This window comes from Cygnus atratus, chromosome 15, assembly GCF_013377495.2.
Source record: "Cygnus atratus isolate AKBS03 ecotype Queensland, Australia chromosome 15, CAtr_DNAZoo_HiC_assembly, whole genome shotgun sequence".
Classification (NCBI taxonomy): Eukaryota; Metazoa; Chordata; class Aves; order Anseriformes; family Anatidae; genus Cygnus; species Cygnus atratus.
The window spans coordinates 17,182,839-17,207,107 of NC_066376.1; the positions used below are offsets into that span (position 1 = coordinate 17,182,839).

General features: G+C 38.5%; 1 protein-coding gene and 1 long non-coding RNA gene across 8 annotated transcripts in view; one reads left to right on the plus strand and one right to left on the minus strand.

Moving 5' to 3' along the window:
• The window catches only part of LOC118249213 (uncharacterized), a 37,750-nt gene that overhangs the window by 7,338 nt on the left and 6,143 nt on the right, over nt 1-24,269 (plus strand). For 6 of the 7 annotated variants that reach the window (XR_004778978.2, XR_004778980.2, XR_004778979.2 and 3 more), the window contains exons 2-6: nt 3,248-3,404; nt 6,401-6,645; nt 11,530-11,685; nt 13,869-13,957; nt 20,499-20,724. This is a non-coding gene — a long non-coding RNA (uncharacterized LOC118249213). The remainder of the gene's footprint in view (nt 1-3,247; nt 3,405-6,400; nt 6,646-11,529; nt 11,686-13,868; nt 13,958-20,498; nt 20,725-24,269) is intronic. The other variant, XR_004778984.2, reaches the window with a different exon arrangement.
• Nucleotides 4,544-24,269, minus strand: part of TEKT5 (tektin 5) — a 29,654-nt gene continuing 9,928 nt past the window's right edge. The window contains exons 6-7 of the mRNA XM_035548944.2: nt 8,247-8,401; nt 4,544-4,873 (exon numbers count right to left, since the gene is read on the minus strand). Coding sequence (XP_035404837.1) covers nt 4,660-4,873; nt 8,247-8,401 — 369 coding nt within the window. The 3' untranslated portion in view covers nt 4,544-4,659. The remainder of the gene's footprint in view (nt 4,874-8,246; nt 8,402-24,269) is intronic.

The following is a 24,269-nucleotide window of genomic DNA, read 5'->3' on the forward strand; positions in this document are numbered from 1 at the left end:
GTTAATTTTTCCTTATGTTTAATTTCAGAGGTTTAACATGAGATGTCCAGGTTGTGGATTGTTTTATTTCCATGTTTCAAGGAACAAAATTCTGAAGATCAGATTCTGAAAAGAAACAAAACAAATAGTTAGATGACAGCCCTGGACTTCAGGAGGACAGACTTTGACCTCTTCGGGAATCCAGTGGTGATATGGCCATGAAGAGAAGGGGGATCATCGAGGTCTTACTGAGTTGTTTTTTTTTCCCCAATCTTATCGATTCCTCTGAGTTCAAGAATTGTCCATTAAAATGTGCAGGAAATAGATCAAAGGTTGCAGGAGGCCTGTACACATGAATAAAGAGTTGCTGACAAAACTCAGGCCAAAAAAAAACACACAACATATAAGAAGTGGAAATGCTGTCAAGTCACACAGGATGAGTACAGAGTCAGTGTCCAAGCATGCAGGGATGGTTAGGAAAACCCAAATCCGCCTGCAGCTGAATCTTGCAAGGCACATGAAGAACTACAAGAAGGGAGCTACAATTATATGAGCAACAAAAGGAAAACTAGAGAAGGCTTCCCACCTTGTCCTCCCTGGTGAAACAAAAATACAGTAATGTTATGGAAAAATGCAATCGTACAGCCATATTACCAAACTGTAATTTGTATTTGAATGTAATTTCCAAAGTCAGCACTTGTCTCCATAGTTAATATTCCTTTTTTGTCTCCTGTTGTTCACACCTTAACATCCTGTGCTGAAAACGCATGCCAAATCTTACATGATGAGTAGTTCTACTGGAAAGACTTGTCATATGAGCACCGTCACGTATATTGACTAGGGACACCATCTGTAAGTTCTGTGGGGCAGGGAACACTAGCTACGCATGACAAATTTTACTTCCTTGCTATGATTTCATAAAATAAGAGGAATAAACTACTGGTAGATCTGGGTAAAATGAGCTATCTTCACTACAATCAGTAATTGTGTTGTGCTGAAATGGGATTATCACTAGTGAAGATACTTAGATCCATTGTTCTCTTACTCTGGAGGTTGAGTCCCTAAACTTTTATGAGCTATAGTTTAGATAATGTTAGGAAATAGCTTGTCTGGAACTAAAATTATCTCATTGTATTTGAAACAGGCAGGGACAGGTGTTGGTCTTTTCTGCATTGGTTTATTTGCTGTAAAAACAGATCTTATCTTTCAAGTTTTATGGATCTGCTCATTAGATTTGTGGGTTTATACATGGAAATACAGTAGATCTGGCTTCTTGAGGTCTGTGGTTGCATGTGAGTACGTTAAGGATCCTGTTCATAAGGAGAGAGATCTCCAAAAAAAAACAAAAAAACAAAAGGATGTTTATATTTATATATGTTTACGAGATTAAGAGATTCTCAGGTTTATCTGGGTGAGTATCTTTATGCTTATTAGAAATATGTTTCCTATGACGTATTCCCTTCATAGCTTGTGTTAACTGCATTCTGGATGCCTTGTGAATTCGTTTACACAGTAAATCAGTGGCAGAACAAGATGACAATCCAGGTTTTCTGCCTTATCCATCTACCCAGGCTTCTAAGAAGCAAATACTGACTTATCCCTCCATCCTCTAAAATTTGATAGCTGAGTTCCAGTCTTTTTGAACTATATAGCTTTATAGCCTAGGCCTGTGGAAGTTTCCCCCTTTTCTTAGATAGTCTAAAGGAAACTGTTTACTTTTACAAAGAGGCCATACATTATCAGCAAACTTAAATATGCTGCATGTATGGGTGTCATTAATGAAAGATGTGAACATTTTCTTCACTAAGGTTTTTCCACTAGGTTGATATATAGTATACTAGGATATTATATAAATAATATGTAAATATATATTAAAATATATATATAATCTACTAGGTTAATAAATAATAATTTTGGGTAGTTAAGGAAGAAAATGATTGTCTATTCTGTTCTTATTTTTGCAGTACTCAGTTTATTCTTGTCGATGGTCACTGAATCTCGGAACTACTGTTCTCATGCAGAACGTAGACCCCTGGTTTTACTCAGTCACTCCTAAGAGGAGTTTGCACTGTTCAAACAAGTTCAGTGTTTGCACTGACTATAAAGTGAGCACTCCACCCAAAAGCAGAGCTGTGATCTTGGAGAGAACATGACCGAAGAAAGGCACAGGAAGGAGCTGGAATTTCTGATGTTCCGAGCCATGGCTCAACCCCAGCATCTCTGTCCCTAAGCCCCCAGATTTACAAATTCAGGGCTTTGATTCAGGCCCACTTGTCAGTCATGTTGCCTGCTTGCAGGAAAAGATTTTTTCTTTTTTCTTTTTCTGTCAAAAAGTGTTATAAGAATTCAACTCTCTTATACGTGCTTTCCTTCTGCTATATGCTTCTTAACTGGGTTCTTGGCATAAGGAGGGGAGAAACTATTTCTAGAGTAGCTGTGTGAACTGGGAAAGCCTCCAACTTCTAGAAATGTATTTAAAGACTTGAGGTTGATCCAAATTTCCAAATAATTTTTACTCTTCTGCTTGGTCAGCTGTCAGTATTTGATAAATAGGGTGGGCCTATTGTCAATATTTAACAGCTCAACACAAATATTATTCTTCATACATTGTAAGAATAATATAAGAAATGCAAATCAAACACCTACACTTCGGTGGTAACAGAAGAAAGTGATAAAACCTTCCTTGCTGCCTTACAAAGGCATACAGAGGGAGGAAAATGTTACCAGTGGTAACAGTCTTCCTGCTGAGAAACAAAACATAGCCAGATTCCTCATTCCTCCTCCTAAAGGCTTGTCCCAAGGGGGGTCTGCATTTGAAGTTTGTTGTTAAGCGTTTCCGAGTAAGAAACAGTAAGATATGACTTAATTCAAACCAGATTACCAGTGAAGTCTTCTGTAAGAGTCCCTCTTGCACACAGTGGCCACTTGGGCTGCTCTGCAATCATGTATCGCAATATAACCACAAGTCGTGTATCTGGAAACTTCGCCCATATTTGGGGGAATTCCTGCCCGGGAGTTGGAGACAGTGTGCGCTATCCATAATCAAGTTACAGGAATTACCCTAATTTAGAAAATCAAGGTGCAGTGCAGTCAATGTGAGATGAGTTTAACGAGTACCAGAGTAGGCACAGATGTCACTTACCAAATGTGTGTTCCAAAATATTTTTCTGGGATTTTACATATGTACAAATATTTCACTGTGTAAATAGTTTGACACGATAAGCAGGAGATGCAACTTTTTCTTTTTTTTTTTTTTTTTAAACTGAAGGAATGGAATTGATTGTGAAACAGCTCAGCCACAGCCACACTCAGTGAAAACTGAGGTTAACTTGCAAGGAAGTATCAGCACCACTGGGCTCAGTGATCCTCAGCAATGTTCCTTTTATTGGGAGCTGGATTAAGCCACCACCCATGCAAAACAAAAGGTAAGGAACACAGCCAGTTTGTTCAGGAGATGTTCAAATCTAGCATTGTTTCAGATTTGGCCTTGGTCCAGCGTAAAATGTGTTTTGTGTGTTCCTAGAGCTGTTCGGTAAAGGGGACCTAAGGGAGCAGGAAACAGCTCAGTTACTACAATTGTGCTTTGCTGGTTATGCTGTACTACGTGGGTGTGAGTAAACCCAGTAGAGAAACACAAATAGCAGTAAAACATTTTTATTCCGTTTTGTCCAAAAGTCAGACTGCTTTAGCATGAGTTAAAACTAGTTCTTCCTCAAATCCTTTACAGCACTATCAGTGTTTCAACCTTCACCTGGAAAAGTCTGATCTCAAAGCCCATTCTTCCAACTTCTTTCCACTACACTGAGTAGTGCTCTGTTGAGATCTAGAAAGCTGAGAGATCTTGACTTACAGACTGAAGGACAATTTCAGTGCAGTCATTGTAGGTACATCATATTCTGTATGCTGGTTCCATTCCCCCTTCTTTGTCTTAACTTTCTCACTGGTGATGAAGGAGCAATGGTATTGTCATTGTTCATGAAGTCCTTTGAGATCTACTGCTGGATACTACACATTTCTATAAAGTTAAGACCTTTAGACATCTTTCATGAATAGTCCATGTAAATACACAATATTTTCCTTATGCTTAAAAGTATGAAAGATCAAATTAAAGAAAAAAAAAAGTAGGGATGAAAAGATTCTCTCTCAGTGAATACAGGCTACATGTGCACCTGAAGTTGTTGCACTGAAATTGTCCTTCAACTTCTACAAATCAAGCTTGTTTGATGTCCTCTAATTCTAAACAAACTCCAAATTTATCACTGCTAGACAGGAGGAGAGTCGAAGGACAGGGTAAGCATTTAAACACAACTTTACCATACAAGGATTGAAACACAAACGGCACAATATGCCAGATAGTTAAATCCTGTATTGTACTTACTCCATTGAGAAGTACTACAGCATGTTTGTCTATTGTTTTCTCTACCTAGTAACTCATAAATGTCCTGTAATATTTGTCTGGTTATTTTAGCGTGCTCTGATTCTTTTAGAACAAGCCCACTAATTCTACACCATAGTGCAGCTTCAGCTGAGACTACACAGTTGTTCGAAGGAGAAATGCACAGTATTGATTTGGGTTAGTTTATTTCTATTGGATTTTGTTATTTGGGGGGAAAAAAAAGTTCTCTTCAGAAAATCTTTGCAACGTTTATATTGTGTGTGAAAGATATCGAAGTTTCCTGCTCAAGTGTAGCCAACGAGGCGTGGGGTACTGGGGAAGGTTTTGCGCATGTCCATACACTTCTTGTCAATGAAGAAGGAGTTTGCCTTCACAGAAATGTCGTGTTCCAGCTTCGATTTGTTGGCGAGCAGCATCTGCAGAGTATCACGGGCTTCTTGCAGACGTTTCTTTAAGGTCTGTAAGGTGTCATCTATAGTGTAAACTTCAGTGACAAGCCTGAAAAAAAAGAAGGGGACAGGTTGCTCACATAACTTTAGCAGTCCCTCACCACGTTCCTTTTTTGACAGTGGACAGATTTTGAGGCAGAATTTGAACAGCCTTCTTGGACTGAATTAATACGAAACCTATTTGTCAAACTAGCTTGCATAGCACCTGTAAGTGTGATTTCTTGCCTGCATTGACCTGCAATAGCACATGAAGCCACTCTGCATTTTATCTGATACCTCCTCGCTTGCAGGCTACTTGTGTAGCCTCTCTAGGGCTAGCATGGCCAGGTTGAATGCTTAACGTATAGTTCTGAAGTATATGTTTGGGATGGATATTACTGGACTCTGTGTAGTTTGTGACAGCTCAAACCTGTGCAGCATGTGTGCTAAACAATCTAGATTTGGTGGAGGAGCATGTTAATAAGAACAAGAACTATTTATCAGAACAACCACTGAAAGCAGAGCTCTGAAATCAAGATTTTCTGTGAGCTGATATTAGCCACATTTCTTCCAGTGGCCTAGCAACACAGATGTGGCAAAGCTTCTTGTGTAGTCACTGAGTTGATAAACTCTCTTTAATGCTGTCAACTTTGTTTATAATCTAATGTTCTATTAAATGAGCAAAGCATCATAGCCTACTAAAAAAAAAAAAACGATTTTTCCAGAATCAGCTTTAACTTGTTTTGGGACAGTCCCAGTTGCTTTAGCACATAACAGCACAGAAAAACTAGACTTTATTAATTTGTTTTCTGTCTAATCCCTTCACTACAAAGTTGGCAGCACACACAGAGAACAAGTGCCAACATCAGCACTTCCTTTTTAAAAAGCAGCAAACTCAGTTAACATTTACGTGTTACAAAGAAGTGGTTCATTTGATGTTTTCTTTCTCTATTGCAATTGAACTATTAGGCTGAATTTTTGTGCTTTAAACAACAAGAGAAATACACTTAAATTATTTAAAAGTAAAAAATAAAATCCTTAAAAAGTGAATTAGCAAAAGGTTTTGCTTTCTTAGATAGGAACTTCTCTAAGAAAATCTATTTTATTTGAGATGTGAGCTCAGCCAAAAACTGTGATAGAAAAAAAAGCGTCCATGTTTCAAATACCCTCTGTCAGAATTTCCATCACTAACTGCGGTTGTGATGAACATAACATACAAAGATTTGGATCAACTAAAGCATCCAAAATAATTTGGCCTGGACTGGGGAGCTGTGGCATAACAAAATTCACATGTGTTGGAGGAAGGAGAATAGGATACACTAATTATCTGTCACTATAACTATGTCTAGTAAACAGCATACTTGTATAAAAATTGTTGAAATATTAGAAATCATATCAGGCTGTTGGCAAATTTGTGTGTACAATAAGCCTAAAATACTTCTGAATACCTGCACAACCGCTTGTGAAGTTTTTATATAACCTGTAAGCTGGTAGGAGTTGGAATGATTCGGAACGCCTACATATATATTCAAGAATTTCACATTTATGTCTTTTCACTCTAGTTTAAGAAAATATTCAAAGACACTCTGATTTACAGTAATTTCAGATGAGGCTTGCGAACTCTTTCGGACAGGACCCTTTGGAATGTCAACAGCATCACTGGCAATTGTGGGAAGAGGGAGGAATAATGTGACTGCTTCAGCACACTTTTGATCCCAGTTTGGACAAGTTTTGTATCTTGGATATGTGCAGTCCTGCTGAATAGATTGATATCAATCATAATGCTGCAGACGTTTTTGTGGAAGAGATCGTCAGGGGGAAATAGGGAGAGAACATGACTCAGTGAGTAAAGACTGAAATTGTATTATTTAAGGCCATCTTGGTGGTGGTGGCGGTGTTTTTATTTTATTTTTTCTTGTTGTTAAATAAAATGCTGACACTAGTTTATTGCCATACCTAATTGATGGTGCAGCAGTAACTGAAGTTGTGACTGATCTGCTCCCAGAGTAAAGGTAAGTGCTGAATTTATGCTATAATGCCTAGATCAGGAGTTTGTTTTTTTTTCACAGCTGAATTCCTGCATCTAGAACAGGCATGATTTGTGTGATATAAAAAGACACATAAATAAAACTACCCAAATGGATATAAAAGACTTCATATCCAAAACAATGTTTTATGAGAATGGATTTGGAAAGCAGAGCATTAAGTTGAAGGAACCTAATATGTGGATACACCAAAGGAAATGTCAAGATCTGATTAAGGAGTTATGAAGCTGAAAAAAATAGATATTGCATTCTACAATTTATGGGCTAAGGAGATGGAAGAAAAAGTGAAAAGATGCCAGTACAGTAAACTATGATTCACTGTCATTTCCTTGTTTGAATAGAAGCTTTTTGAGCTGATAAAACATGTTTAGGAACAGTAATATAAATACTCAGTTTAAACATTATGTACTTTATTAATCTTATTGTATGTGAGCCTGTTGTATGCAGTAGGATTTTGTTAGAGACAAATGCCAAAAGGGATCAGCTTCCTACTTTCTGGAAAAATATGCAAAAATTCTCGTACTTGACTGCGAAATTCACTCCATCTATGGGAGGAACCCTGCTGCAGTATTTCTTGAAAAAACCCCCACAGAATATTTTGAAGACAGTACTTTAAATAAGATGTACTTGATAGGGTTCTCTTGGACACTAATGTGTCCCAAATGGATTGGGAGGGAGGGAGATAAACGGGATTAAATTTCAGAAGACCCTTCCTTCATTAGGGAAGGAAGACCAGTGTCTTGGACACCTTCTTGTATATCCAGGAGGACACAATACACACTGTTCAATGGACTATAGCACAAGGATCACCAAGCTGATGCCAACATATGTTGGAAAGGCCCTACAGCTACATGACCAAAATGCATGCTAGATGAGCTAACATGTCCAGAGATGATACCGGAATCACCATATGCTTGGATCAAAGTACTGAAAATGAGTTCAGGCAGTAAGGGTTGCTGCCTCATTTTTATTTGCAACTAACTTTTAAAGGAGCTTGACTATTAGATAACTTCTGTATCAAGACAGAATTTTGTCTGGGAAAACATGTTTCTAAAATAAGGTATTTCCTGAATTGAAATCTTGGTGTTTCATCCTGAATGGAATTAAAATCAATTAATAAATCCCACTCGGGCATGAGACCAAACCCCAAACATATGAACCCCCAACAAGCAAATGGATTCCAAAGTGTCCTTGGAAGGGGTCTCTAAAGGCACACGCACTTAACATTTCGCCCATTACTTCAATGTAGATACTTGGATTTTAGTTTGTTTTTCCAGAGTTTATATCGTCACATAATGAATACAATTCTAATCCTGTTGAATTAATTCATTGTTGTTAAATTTCTCTTTCTTGAGTAGCTGACTGAGGAAGGGATGGGGTGGTCTGGCCTCTACTTACTGGTACTGAGGTGCATCACGGCAGCGCTCTATATTGGGTCGTTTAGTTCTCGTCTCCAGGCGTGTCTGAGCCACTTTCAGAGGGTACTCCTTTGCCATTATGGATCTCTCCAATAGCATGATCGTATCTTCTGTCTGGAAGATTTCTTGAAGTACCTGAACAAAGCAGAACATTTTTGTAAGCCTCGTGTGCATATGAAACCATAACTCCCCCCTGCTTTAGACACTCCTATTGGACCTGCTTTGATTCTGGCATGTTGCTTCCCTTTAATTTAGGGGAGGAGATTGCTGTAACCTCACAGTAATCAGATGTATCTGTATAATTTGTTGGCTTGATCTTGCCATTTTTTACAAAGGGTATACAGCAATCACAGTTCTTAGAAGAGCCAGAGGCCATTTAATGCCATTAAAGCATGTAATGACGTTGTTCCTGGAAAGCTGGATAGCAACACTGGGTAATATTTCTGCTAAGAAATGCACCATTGTTTGCTGTTATAACATTAAGGAATTTTAAGGCAAACTGGAATATAAATATATAACAAGTAGAAGAGAAGCACTGAGTTCTTGTGAAGGGGAAATTTCAGCTTTGTTTTTTTTTGTGTAAAGCCATTTTCATAGAGGCAATGTTTATAGCTCTAAAGAGACTCATTTCCATTTTTACTTCATTATCTACTTTTTCTCCTAAATAAAATAACTGCTGCTTGATCAGGGACCATTTTGCAGCGTTAAAATTTCAACAAACTGCCACTTTCATTCAAACCTTCATTCAATTCTTATTTCCTTTTGCCTCATAAAAATTCAAAAGCCATCAAATACGTGCTCTCTGAAATTGTTTCATATTCCAAGTATTTTGAGGACATTTGCTGCAAGAATATATAAGCACAAGTAATATTTTCATACTGAAACTAACTTCTGAAAGTTTTGAAAACCCTCTGGGAGCTTTAAAGGGAAGAACAGCTTGCTTTAAAAGCTTATTTTCTCTAAATGGGGAAGGTATGGAGTGAAACATCATCAAAAAGAGGCCCACAGAATTAGAATAGCATAGTTTTAGTTGCAGAGTATATTATCATATACTTTATATTATTCCTCAGGATACTGTAACTGCTCTTTCCGTTCTTTTCCATACTGATGGAAACACATAAACTGCAAGGGGAAAGCTTATCTCAGTCATAAAAGGAGAGAGAGGGATGAAAACATTTATATTCAGGTAACATTCCCTAGCCAGTTGATTATTACATTACTTTAATTTACCACAGTTAATTACAGCCAACATAGTGAACAAGTTCAAGCTTTTCCTGTAGACAGGTTTAAAATGGAAGAGAACAAATTGAACTGATGTCATTTCTCAGCCAGTCTACTAAAATCAATGCAACTTGAATTTCAACAACCACTAAAAATGGCATAATGCTATTTGAGTTATGCTGCTGTTTAGATCTTGCCTGTGTGCTAAGTTGTATCGTGTTAGCTAATGATGTATGTAATTTAAAAACACAATTAGTTCTTGCTGCTGAAAGGTTAGTTATAGACAAAACCCAAAGGGCTAAGGATGCCAGGAGCCTGCACCCCGGTCTAAATCCTTAAGAGCTTGTTGGTGATGTGTAGTGGGGCAAGGCAAGAGACCTGGCTAGCACTGTGCAAACCAGTTCACCCTTTCCAGTAATGCCACTTTCCAATGGACCCTGAAGCGGCAGCCTATGAACGTGCCTGCTGTGATTTAAAGCCAGGTGAGTGTCTCCTCACTATACTCCTGATCCATTTGGGTCTCATTTGGGTTCTCACAGAGCAGGCTTGAGAGCATCTTCACCTGAAAGAAGCCTTTACTGCGTACAGACTGATGGGGAAAAGTCTGGTTTGTTATGAAAGGAACACAGGACAGAAGAAAGCAAAGTTCAGAGTAGTAAATCTCTCCCTATAGTTTCATTCTGCACCAGGTCTTTCTTAAATAATCACCGTAAGTAAGCTGTGTTTTACAGGGAATATTTATGCAGGTAGACCAGTGTGCTTTGGTGGCTATTTACAGGAACTACTTATGGTAAGAGTGCTTTGTTAGATATGTTGTTTTCTAACTTTTTTACAGTTCTACCAGTTACATTCACACATTTCTGTAGTTAAAAAAAAAAAAAAAAGTTAATAAAGTTAGGTGTTTTCATTATGCGGAAAGTCCACATCTTTCTTTTTCCCTGAAAAGACAAAGGCTTTGGGTCTTCTGCTGCTTAGAAGCAGAATTAGAGTAGCTTGTGCTGTTGCCAGAACTTCGCTATTTAGCAATTTGCTAAGAGAATCCTCTGTTTGCTCGTTTGTACATGACAAAGGTGAGATCTGGCCCCCAGGTAGGCTGCTGGCAGTTAAAGGGATGTCAGGGAGCTCTTACAAGCTTGTCAGTCCTAACCTTTGTTCACACCTTTCACCTTCGTCACCAACCAAAATATCAACCTGTGGGGACATACCAAGGCTGCGAGGAAAGAACAGGCAGTGTGTTTAGAGGTCACCCACTGCTGAGCCAGGGCCCTCCTTTCCTGTGTTTATCTTACAGCTTCTCTCACTGCCAAGGAGTTTCCCATGCTACGCCTTGCTGCGTGCAGGGGGCTGAGTCCACTGTGCTGATCTTCTGGTACCTGCAGAGAGGGTATTGCCTCTCAGTCATTCTGCTTACAATTTATAGCAAATATCCTCCAATTTACAGTAAATTGTAAGTAGATTTTCTTTTTAATAATAAAGTGTAAATCAAAGTAAAAGCAGTGGAACAAAGTCACACACATCACCTCAGCCTGGTAAGAACAGGACAAAATTATGTTTCAGTTTAAGAAAGGATTGGGTGAATATTTGTTTTCTACCTATAATGAAAGAGAGAGGGGATTTGTGTTCTCAGTCCTGATTCTGAATAAGACCTCTGTGGTTCACACTTTGTCGGTGGTAACGTTTTCTCTCTTCGGCATCAGGTGGAAATCCACTTTTGTGGAGGAAATCTATCAGTGAAACAGAGCAATTTAAGCAACCTGGAGCACTTCATTAGAAATGAACTGTGTCTGTGAAAGCAGCTCCCACAGACCAATGTAGCAGTTTAGAAATGTGCTCGTGTTATAGTAAGCATGTAATGTAGTCACTGTGCTGCTACCTTTTCTCATGACAGCATGAATCAAAATGCCGTTTATTCAGGGAGTGGAGTTAAGTTACAAGCTATCTTGCAGGTAATTAATGTAAATTGTTCTGAGCAAGTTAAACAAGTGTAAGGAGATTGAAAGAACATTTTCTGATATATTTTTTTCTGCCTTCTCTCTCATAAGTATTTTGTGTGTATTCTACACATGGAAGGAAAACAGGAAGCCCTCAACGGGGACTCAGCATGTACTCAGAAACACTAACTGCAGCAAACTCTGGAAGCAGTATCCAAATTTATATAGAAGACCAGGGAAGAAATTTAGTAGTCTTCTGTATTTCAGGTAACAGTGCCACAAATCATTATTTGGGCAATAGCAAACAATGGCAAGTCTATTAATACATGGTAGTGCTTCTGTTACGGCTTGGTGCCCTTTACTCTTGCCTTCTGCATGTGTGAAAAGGTAAATTACATTAAGATGTAGAAGGAACAAGCTGATTCTAGTACACACCATACTGAGCAGATTGCCCATGTATAATCTATTCTCAGTCCCTTAGGAGTGCCATTTTCAAGTTCATCTAGCAGAGAGAACTTTACAAGAGAGGCTTTCCGAAGCCACAATTCTCTTGAATCCTCTTCTCATGCGTTCATGTGGCCATAGTGCAAGTACAACCACCAAACCACAAACACATGTATTTTGATTTCAGTAGTAATGTTTCAAGTGCATGAATATTGGTATTCATCAAACCTGAGATTTGTTTCTGTCCCTTCACAGCACTTACTGTGCTGTGAGTTTGCATCTGGCTGGACCTCATTGCCCGCTGCACACGTAGAAAACACCTGGGTGTTATCTTAGTGATAGAGAGACAGGAGATTGTATAGTCCTTTCTTTTTAGAATACTAACACATAAAACTGGCATAGGACAAGAGTCTTCTTGTATGCAGTCATATTTAGTGACTCTAAGTATTTAAAGCTTGCATAGCCTACAAATTCACACAACGTTTATGTTTGAAAAGGGCAAGCTCGTGAGTCTAAATAGAAAATATTTCTCTTTATTGAGAATCCAGTAGTTCATTAGTCGTGAAAAGAGAGCTTTTATCTAACAGTCACAGAGAACTCAGTTGTATATCCAGCCCTTGTAACATTGTGTCTGCATAACGCATAGTAACTACAGAGCACCCTCATGCCACAGGACTTCAGGACACTGGAGCACCTTGTGCTTATAATGGTGCCAGTGGTCCACAAAAGCTTTATGCACAACCAAGGCAAATGATGAGTGCTACTGAGCAAATCCTAGTCATTTGCTTTAAAAAAAAAAAAAAAAAGAAAGAAAACAAAAGTTTAAACCTGCCTGTGAACTTAAAATTCAAATGTTAAACTATGCAGCCATCTTTAAATCCTGCCTGGCTGCCTATAAATGGATGTGGTTTAGGTTCATTGTGTGTTCTCTTTTTTTTTTCCTTGCCTTTTTTTTTTATTTTTTTAAGTGCTGTCAGTTCAGACCTACAGACTAAAATGCCCTCAGGGGAACCACCTCCAACACATCACAGAAGCTTTGTACTAACAATTTTTGATTACTCATTCGGGCTACACATTGGATAAAATGATTTAGATAATCTACTCTACATAAACGGATTGGTGGGGAGGATCACCAGATAGCGTTGCACCAGCCTACGTCATTTCTGGATGACCTCCAAAGGCAAGAAGCAAAAACAACAAATGCTGAGCAGTGTGTTCCTAAGACGGCATGGTGAGGGACTGGCTCAGGCAGCTGCCCATCTGGAAACCTTTCCTTCCAGGACATGAGGAAAGTTTTGTGCTGCAGCATTCTTGAGAGCTTTTAGAAAACTGCTCTCCTGCCACTCTCTCACTTCGCCAAGGACGTGAATTTTCATAGGCTGAGTACACAGAAAGACTGGGAGAAAGAGGCACTAAAGTCACACGTGTTTCATCATGTAATCAGCATAGTCATATGGACAACATAAGCATCTTTAAAATGCTGTGGTCTGACAGTTATCATTACTCTATTTTGCTTCTGAAGCTTTGCTCAGTGTTTGGTAGCTGAATGCAAAAAGCAGCAGCCACATAATACATTGGGAGGCAGGTGCCTCCTACTCTTGTAAATTCCTTTATATTTAATATTGTGTATCTCACTTTTTAAAACTTTTTTCATCCCCGTTTCCATATTTCAACCAATTGATTCTGTAAAAGTTTTAAGTTTATTGTAAGTTACCATACTTAAATAGTGTAAATGTGGCTGATCCATTTTAGAGCATATGACTACATTATTTTAGATTAAAACTATGATATCTTTCAATCTTTGGATTACAAGTGTAACCCAGATCTTAAATGTGAAATGAATTAGGACAATTTTTACTGTCATATGATAGCCAAATTCTTAATAGACATTATCATGTTCTTTACTCTGGTGTTTAGGGTTTATTTCTTTTGAAGCTTAATTGCAGGTCATCATTTTATGATTTATAAAGCTTTGTTTGTTTGTTTGTTTGTTTGTTTTAATTCAGATGATGGTAAGAAATAGTCCAGGAATCATTTAACAAAAGAAGACAAACATGTAATAGTCACACTCCTCAACAGAATGTAACATCAGCAGGTAATGACTCAAATAGTTTAACTGTATTTTAGAAGAGTTAGAATCATTTTGAGCAGTGGTTTTGTGCATTTTTTGTGTATATTTGTATGGGATGTCTAAATGCCACAGTTAAGAGAAGCAGCTGATTAGTTTGGGCCCAAGGAAAAGATCTTCAAATCAATGCATTGCACAATTCACCAGGGACATCAAGAGTCTCCACTGGATTGGTCTGGGCTTGGGAATATTGCAAGTTTTTATTTATAAAGCTTCATAACAATGGAAATAGGGATGGCATAAATACAGTCAACAGATCTGAAAGCTAAAGCATACTTTAAATTCTATGTGTGCCAAAGGAAACATACAAAATCCCCAACATTTTCTTTGTAACTGTCTTAAACATAACATTTTCACAGAAGAGAGAGAGGAGGGAAAAAAAAGAAAAGAAACTATTAGAATGTAAATACTACTTACAGAACAAAGAAGTCATTAAATATACATCTGGATATTTAATCTGTGTCCTTACAATCAATTTCTGCATGGTTTACCCGTCTACCCCATACAGATTGAAAGAGAGGACCAGGGACTCTGAGCATTTCGTATGTTCATTGTAACAATTTCCAATCCTCTAAAAAGCCTCCTTCCACCAAATTCATATATGCATTTTTTTACTTTTATCCTTGAAAATAATCCAATCAATTTCACACTTATATGCAGTTTCTATTTAACTTTTCCACTGTCCCTAAAATGTACAAGATGTTTACTTTAAAACAGCTTTATTAAAATTAAAGGGGGAGAAAAGTATGGGATCATTTAACTTGGGCTGGATTTGAAAAAATATTTTCAAAATAACAGAGGAAGACAACTATACACAAGAAAATGCTTAACTATTTGTATACCTCATTGCTACATGTTTAACTATTGAAAGACAAAAATAAGCCTCAGAAGTTCTGTCATATTTTTCTACAATTTTACACTGTTTCATGCCTTCGGATGCTGCAGGACCAGCATTTTAGGCATGTCATAAAATACTCTATTATTAATGTGGTTTTACTAAACCTGGTCAAAATAACAATTAAATATGCAGTTTGAGTCTTGTGCACACTGTTCTGTCTGAAGTTACTTCATCTGAGAGAAGGGTACACATCCCTTTAACAGAGAAAAGATGCCTCTAGAAAGAGATGGTGCCAGAGAGAGGAGCTGCTATGGCTCGTGCAGCTGCTGATTCCTGTTAGAAATGAGATTCTTTCTAGTCATTAATGAAAAGTAAACCCCATCACACTAAGCTACGTTGTCAATGTTTGTCTCATGACCTTTAAAGCCTGAAAATGCTTCTTTTCTAGACAAGCTACTACATACACCCATCTCTTGTTTTGGTACAAGACAGCCCTTTCTGAGAATAAGGAACAGTTTTATAAACATATATCAGCACTGCTGCCTTGAACTAAATCCTGTTTCCTCTGGAAGCCTATATGAATCACTTGAGTGCAAATGGGCTGCAGGAGAGGGAGCAGTAGTAGTAACAACCACCTCCATTTCTCATTTTTAAATGTCACAGCAGAAAAAAGTTTTCTTCTATATCAATGTCAGAAAAGGCTTGTTTTCATTCAATCCAGGCTGCCTTTACTTGGCAGCTGGAAGTGTGTTCCTTGGTGTGGGATTTTGCAAATAAAGGCACATGGATTCATGATAACCTGAATGCATCCTGATGAGCAATGGCTCTCACTTGATTATGCTTATTCTAGCCTACCCCATTTCATGTTCCCCTTAGGCTACTCCATGAAGTGGAGGATTGCTGCATGGCATGCTGAGAAGCCAGGATTCTCTACTTGCCCAGAGTTAGTACCCTGGTCTAGTCTATGCAAGTCTTTATGATTTTGTGAGACAAAGCAACCATTTTAGGAGACAGAAATCTACTTTTGTTTTCAAGTTAGTGCCTTAGTTTTCACCTGTAACTTCTCTTGGTTTGTAGGTAACAGTCTAATGTGTATGTAGTCCCAGCTTAAATAATTATTTCCTCCTTCAAACAGGTTTTTCCAGGCAAGTTTGTGCTGCTTACACCAACCAGTACCCACCTTCCCAACCAATTCTGAGTCACTCTTCGTTAATCGTCCAACAGGTTCCAATATTAAACAATAAGATTAAGTGTATACCCAGCCACCAGGAACAGGCATAAGAAACTGTAAATGACTCAGGTTTTAAGACATAAAATGAGGAAGACAAAAAAGTGGCAAACAAAAACATGCATAAAATTTACGTGAGGATACATCAGGGTCTGAGATGAAGGCCTGTGTGGGGAGAGTGCCATGGGGAAGGTGCTCCCTCTCCTATATGCATGCTCCTGCTCACAGTCCTGCCTCCCCTCTCCTTCATGCAGCTTGGGTGGGCACTGCCCGTCTGATTTCAGGAGTTCTTTATGGCCCTGTTCAGAGCAAGGCCTTTTCAAGAGCCATAGGCAGGCTCCTCTTAGAATTTCACAGATGAGAAGTTTGAAAATTCTTTCAGAGGCTGGTAGGCAGTTCCTGATTTTACTGCCACTGAGGTTTTCCTGGTGTTCATCCTGTGTTTTATGCTAGTTATAAACGTAAGTAGCTTTATGCTTTGAATTAGAAGTAAATGGTGCGAGTATAAAATGTATTCCATATTTTTGTCTAGCCACCATATAAACATATTCAGTAGTTGCTAAGACAGGAAAGGTTGGTTGTTTTTTAATTTATAAATAAATTTAAATTTAATAAAAAATACTGTGTGAGGGATGGAAACTCTGAGAGGGTAACCTGCTTAAGAGATGGAGTAACTTACTAAAAAAGAATTCTGTAGGTTCTTCAGGTATAGAGTAAAAATACATCAAGCAAGAAGGCAAGAGTTAATTTCCATCATATATTGATGTAGTACACTGACTTTTCAAACCCTAGGTCTCCTGGTTTCAGTTAGGACAGAGTTAATTTTCCTCCTAGTAGCTGGTACGGTGCTATGTTTTGGATTAGGATGAGAAGAGCGCTGATAACATGCTGATGTTTTAATTGTTACAGAGCAGTGCTTACACCAAGCCAAGGACTTTTCAGCTTCTCGCTCTGTCCTGCCAGCGAGCAGGCTGGGGGTGCAGCAGGAGCTGGGAGGGGACAGACCCAGGACAGCTGACCCAAACTGGCCAAAGGGGTATTCCATACCATCTGGTGTCATGCTGAACAATATATAGGGGTGGCTGGCTGGGGTGGGAGGGCCGGCTGCTCGGGGATAGGCTGGGCATCGGTCAACGGGTGGTGAGCAATTGCATTGTGCATCACTTGTTTCGTACACATTATTATTATTAATACTATTATTATTATTATTAATACTATTATCATCATTATTATTATTGTTATTATTATTTTCCTGTCTTAATAAACTGTCTTTATCTCAACTCACAGGCTTCACTTTCCCGTTTCTCTCCCCCATCCCAGAGAGGGAGGGGGGAGGGTGAACGAACGGCGTGGTGTTTAGCTGCCGGCCGGGCTAAACCACAACACTAGGGGTTAAAAAAAAAAAAAAGAGTGGGGGAAACTGTTTTTAAGAGCATACATTCTCAGTGAACTGAATGGAAATACTCAGAATCATGGTTTTTCTTTTTTTTGGAGTAGGTGGTTATTTTTTCGTGGTTTTACTAAACATGTATCTGTTTTTCTAGAATGTTTTTGATCCCTGTGCTCCCGGGTAGAGGAACAGCAAACCTTGCAGGAAGGGCAGTGATGAGCAGCTCTGCCTCTGAGCATACAAATGCTTCTGAGCTGAGTGCAGGTGTTCTGTCTTGCATGGTGCTAGCTGAGCTAATCTGGTGTTTAGGCATGGTATAAATAGTGGGCTATGTAGATACGTCACTTGCTGTCTGGTCTGACTGATTCTCAGAGCTATTGCATGTAAACATCCTGTCCTATTGGGTATTTCCAGGAGAGTGAGGCCAAGGTAACTATTTATGTTAATATTAACGTTATGGAAAAGAGATGCAAACATATTAATGAGGGGCTGGCACCATGATTAAAGGTTTTCTTTCTTTTCCTAAAGATTTGTGTACATTTTACATCAGACATAAAATATATTTACCATAATTTTCCTTGTCACAAATTGAATGTTTCTTGCAGTGAGGCATGAAGGCGCCATATCACTATCTCCTACATTGTATTCCATAGGCTATATTTTCTATTCACCTAAAAATCAGGTTCTAGAAAAGCTCTGAGCCTGACCAGAGTTACACATTGTGATTAGACCCTTACAGAATATTTCCATCCCCAAACAACCACATCCACTGGGAGCCCAGCGACAATGAAACACAGCGGAGCTGTAACACCTTTCTTGGTTTGGGAGCTAACCCTGGCCAACGAGCCAGCCAGGACTCCTCGTCTTCTGCCTCCAGCACTTCATATTTCTAGGTTTCTGCCATCCAGATTCTGGATGAACCTCACATTGTTATGACCTCGATTAATCCCAGAATCGAGTAAGATGAATTAATTAATGACAGACTTGTGAAACTGGGACCAAAACAGAAATAGGAAATATTCAATCTCAGGGCGAGAAGGAAGTTTTAGTTATCTAGCTGCCTGTACTGCCTGCAGGATGTTAATCAGTCCTGCAGTAATTCCTCTTCATAAGCCTGTGCCTGTAGAAAGAGCAGAACTTTCAGGGAGAACAGTGATCCTGATTCCTGGTGCTAATGAAGCAACCTATCTGTGGTAAGCTGCTGCAGTGATGAATTCCTTTGCTCTGAAAAATAAGCGCTTATGTTTTCCATCTGGATTTGTCTGGCCACTGATTCTTCTTTGTTTTTGTCTGCTCAAGCAAAGAGTCTTCTATTATAATTCTTTTGTCTTCTGTATATATATTTGTGGATTTAGCAAATTCTCTGCCCTACACAACAGTTATTTGGATAAGCTAAATAAAGTGGTGTCATCTAGTGCTACTAACGTCATCCTTTTCAGCCTGCTACAGAGAAAGTTGAGGAAGTTGAGGAACTTATTCAAGCAAATGCCTGCTTTCCAATCCTTTAAGCGTTCTTGCAGTTGTGATGACTTCCAGGCTTTGGAGTTGCAGTAGGGAATGCTTTATACCACACCCTTGCTTCCATGTACTTAGTTTGATTGCCACTGTAAAGATGGCAAATTGTCTCAGTCCTCTAGAAAAAAAATCAACCAAAGTGGGGAGGGGATAATTCTGCATGGAAGCTGTACCGTGAACTAGACAGGGAAACTTATAAAGCAAGTTTTTAAGGACAGCATTTCCTTTCTGTGTTCAGTAGATTAATGTTCAAAGCCATACAAAAGCACTTTAATCCCTTTTTACTGTTCCCCTATGCAAGTCTCTTCTGATAGACTTGGAGGCTGTCAGCCTCACCAGCCAGCTTCCCCCAAAGAAGTGGCAGGCAGGAAAAGCCAAATAGCAGGTGATGAAAATCCAAAGTGAAGAGAACTCAAACAGTTTCCTGAATACATCAATGGAGTAACAGTGAGAGCACACAGCAGCTGGACTGAGAATGTAGAAAGGCAAGTAGGAATCACTGACAAACAACGCTCTTTGGAGACTTTCCTTATGCTGACTTGGAAACTTGATCTGAACTTGGAGCCTATTCAGTACTGACACTCAGACCAAACTCCAAGTAGAATAAAGGGTAAAAACATAGCTGTTCTAACACAAGACAAGACATCTGTAAGTCACTAAACCATTCCTTTAGCTAAATGCAAATTAGTGTAGGTTTATAGTAAAAAATGTAGTGGAGCAGGTGATATGTACTATAAAATGATAGCGCATGTATGTTTTCATCCTTGTGCATTGTCTGATGATGAGAAATTGAAAGCATTTGGTCTTGTTTGGACTGATTTAGATAAGAAAAAGAAGCAAAGGCTGTGTCATGCATTTGATTGTTGGAGTTTTTGCTCCATTGCTCTTTAAATAATTTTCTCAGGTTTGTTTATCAAATGCCTGCCAGGAAGAGTTTTTACGTGTATCCCTTGGCCTTAAGTGAATTGGGAATTGTATATAGTTAAGGCAAACTATATGAAGTCTTTCTCTGAAGAATGTGTTTTGTTCATGTGTTTCTAAATATGCCATGTGGATGCTCTGTAGTAGGAAACAAGGTTAAATGCTGTGACAGAACCTCAATCAGTTGCAACAGGAATGTTTTTGGGATCTGCTATTTAATTGTGTGTCAGTAATTCAAGATAAATGGTGCAGGAACACGGTAGAAACTGAGGTACAAATCCACTAGAAAGAAGTACTAGTAGCAGACAAAATACTTATAAAAGCAGATGGACTGCTGTGTAGTCATTACTCAGACTTGTACAGTTTGTAACCTGAAATGGAGACATTATGTCATTGATGGAGAAGGTCCTGGCAAAACTCCTGGCATAATGCTTGATAGAAGTAAAAACAACAGGATACCTTCATTGCATAGAGACTTTCTGTGTGTCTTTTGGTAAAAAGAACATACTTAGCTGGACATAAAGGAAGACAACATCCTACAATAAAACTAAACATGTAATAATAGACACTTTTTCTTTACATTTTGTTTTTTAATATAAATGTCGTATTTTTTTAGGAGGAGGAAGAAGAGCTGGAAAGAATGCTAGGGAGCGTCCACACAGAGCCTTCAATAGCATAAGTGTTACCAGCTACTTGTGAACTAGAATGTCTCCCCAGCAATTCTTCTGGACAGCAGCTCTGTAAAGCAGCCCTGCAGGCAGCAGCATGCAGGAAAGAAGGTACATGATGCAACACGCGCAAATGTCCCCTAAGGAGAAAATCCTAGCTCTGAAAAATAACAGGTATAGCAATCTCCATGTGATATTTCTTAGTCTGCCTGCATAAATTCAGAACTAAGTAAATCTTGTTCATTCCTGTATTTTTTTTCCAGTTTATTGTTTTCCAAGCAATAAATGAGTAGCACTCTGTTCACATAATCTTGTGTGTGATACAATACTGTCATCAAGCAAAGGAAAGAAAGGCAGGAAGAGAGAGGCTATTTACCAGTTGAGAACAGCAATACAACAGTGTTCTAATGGATTATTACAAAAGCAATATCCATGTTCCTTTTGGTAGTGCCTTTCCCTAAACAGGTTTGAAGCAATGGCGTTCTTGCAGAGAAAGTTAGGGTCATGAAAGGGTGGCTGTAAGGACAGCCTACATGGTGAACAGAGATCTCACACTTCACTGATACACCTCTGTTCCATGTATCACTTGGTATTACTGTTTTTAATGCAATTTATCCATGACTAGACAATATATTGTTGTCTTGTGGTCCTACCCCTCTGACAGAAACAGTCGTTCCCTCCTTCTGGCATATCCCTACAGCACAGAATATGTATTTAGAGTATGCGAACTGTTTTCATGTAAATATTAAAGGATTCTGACAAAGGGAGTTGGGTACTAATTGTTCCTTGATGCTTCCCATCCCCAAAACGGAGGCTGGCCTTCTGTCTCTACAGGCATGACCCAGGCACGTATAATGTCACCCACTTTATTTTTGGACAAATATTATTTCTTGAGCTTAAGTCAAAGGCCAATTCTACTGGCAGTGGATGGAGATGCATATATGCTTTTCCACATGTGAAGACTAACAGAGTTGTTTTTTTTCTCTGTGACAGCAAGATAGGTATATGAGTAGACATTATCATGCTGTGGGCAAGTGACATAAAACTCCTCTAATGTGGGAGATTTTATTAACTAGCAGAAGAATAATAAACAGGGGTTTTCCATATGGAATTTTATTTTTTAAAATAAATCAGTGAAAGGGTGGAATTAGTTTGGCTGGTATTCACCATTATATATCCCTGCAATATAAACAAAATATGAAAAAACTCAGGCTAGGAGAAACATTTTAGGTACATAAATGTACAACATTTTAAGTGCAAATGCTAACCACAGCATGCATCTCCACCACAGTATCAATCACAGACACTAATACAGAGTACAGATCCCAGATTTTGTAAGTTTTTACAAAAAGTTTAGTTCCAAAGGATAACAAAATGTTTCCAGAGCCAGTAGATGAAATCTACAATGTAAGACAAAAACTATTCCACCTGGTCCTCTATGTTGTTAAAGAAAATGTAGTGGAACACAAGCTGAGGCATTGGGCATCTGGTTCATAATCTTAGCCAGCTGATCTTTTATGTGCAAGTGACATAAACAGAAGAAAATGTGCTATTTCAATATCTGGTAATTTTTTGACCACATATTCACACTGTTTACTCTTTTATGTATGTTTTTTTTTTATTCTTTCCATTCTGAGGGTACAGATTTTAGAAACAAATGGTTGCCTGAGGTTCCCTGTATAGCCTTTTTGTCTGGAAGAGATTTGGCTGTTTCACAAAGCAGAAAAACATTTTTTCATTCAGAAATGGGCTCCAGACCTCATTAAGTATAAAACTTTTCCTGGTTCCAAGACAGCATACCTTTTCTATGCTCACTCTTCTCTAAATTCATGGAGGTAGTCTGCTTAGCTACGAGAAGAGTTTGGTAGAGGGAAGGAGGTCTCTAATAGCAGCATTCATTGCTTGAGAAGTCAGTGCAAAAACAGCCTTTGAAAGAATGATTCATTTTCTAAATGCAAAAAAAAATGAAATTGTGGCACCCATTGTCTGGTTGCTGTTAGATGTGAAAGGAACAGGAACCGTAGTTTAGTTGCATTTGACTATTATCACATCCCAAAGGAAGAACAGAAGTGTGGTAGAGTTTAAGGGAAAGCCTCGGGTCCCAGCTGCACTGTTGGCTGTCTTATTGAAACACCCTAGTAGTACTTTTTTCTCTGAGTGTTACAGGCTTAAATGCAAGCCAGGAGAAAGAAGAAAAGGTAGTCTGCTATGCTTAGCTATAGATGGCTGTGAAATGAGTACTTACTCACTTCTTCCCTCGTTTTATTTCTCTTTGCTCTTGTGCTTTTGAGGTATCATCATGAGCAAGAGAAATAGTGGGATTTCTATCATATAACCTCATCCAAAGCTTAACCAGCAATGCTTTTGCTCAATAAAGCCATGGCATTTTCCTTTTCATAGTTACTCCATGCTTTTGGTTTCTGCCATGTATAGACCTGTAGGTTGCAATCAAAAATCAAAACTAGACACCTATGTTATAGAGTGGATACTGGTAGCCTAAGAAGGGCCCTTAGGTCTCTTCTGTTATCCAGAAGACCCGAGGATAACTTTTACTCAGTTCCTCAGGAAGTGACAGCCTGTGGAAGCTGCATGGTGAATGAAAACAAAACCATTAACTTTCCTCCAAAACTGACAACACTGACCAGCCTGAATTATTCCTCACTAGCTTGTGCAGTTTTCTTCCAGCATTTTGTTATTCTGATGTAACTACATTACTGTGGAGTTTGAAATGAAGATCTCTCTGCTATGTATGTGCTATCACTACACAACTCAGCAGGAAAAACAGCAGTTCATAGAGTGCAATTTTGTATGACATGATTTTATCTCTGTGTATGACACAAACTAAATATTCTTTATACAAATGTGATTACTTGAGTTTCTCCAGTTTGTTTATTATTGCAATCTAATGGTGTGGATAGCGTAGGGACACAAGTCAGTTTTTCTTCCCTTATGTACAAGTTGTCAGCCGTTAGGTTGTGTCAGCTGGACTTGGTGACCAAATCTTTGGTAGTAGGTTGATAACTCACAATGCACTTTGTGGTTCCATATGTACTCCCTGTGCTACCTTATACTCTACATTCTTTTATAAAAGGGACACTCAAAAGCATTAGAAAATGCCAATGGAAAATGTGAAGCAAATGTTCATAAATTAAATCCATGAGAAACTTGGATGGCCAATTCAGGAATAAAGTGCTTCATTTATGTAAGATCCAAACCACACAAAAACTACATTCAGTATCTTTTATGGTTTATAAGCAGGAAAAAATAGAAGAAAACATTACTTTATGTGCTGTGACTTTATACATATTTAGCTAGTTGGTTTGCACTTTCCTAAGAGTCCCTAAAAATAAACTGAAAACATCTTAAACTACTTATGGCAAATAGAATGGCAGGAAAACTCTATTGTTTCCAAATGTGCATGGAAACAAACGAGTCAACACGAGTCTCCTCTGTAAGAGAAGTCTTAATGGAAGAACCTAGTGAACCCTGAAGTCATATGAAAGTAACACAGTGAGTCTTGATAGCTTAACAAGATTTTATCTGTCAGTACAAAGGCAACACCTCTTGTTAACTTCAGACTATGTTTCAGAACTCAACTAATATGCTTCCAACATGTCACACTTTTCAGTGAAAATTGAATGAAAAGGTAATACAGGTAGGATTTAATACAGGTCTCCTTTTCCATTTCTGCTTTTTACCATGTGAAAACAAAGACAGAA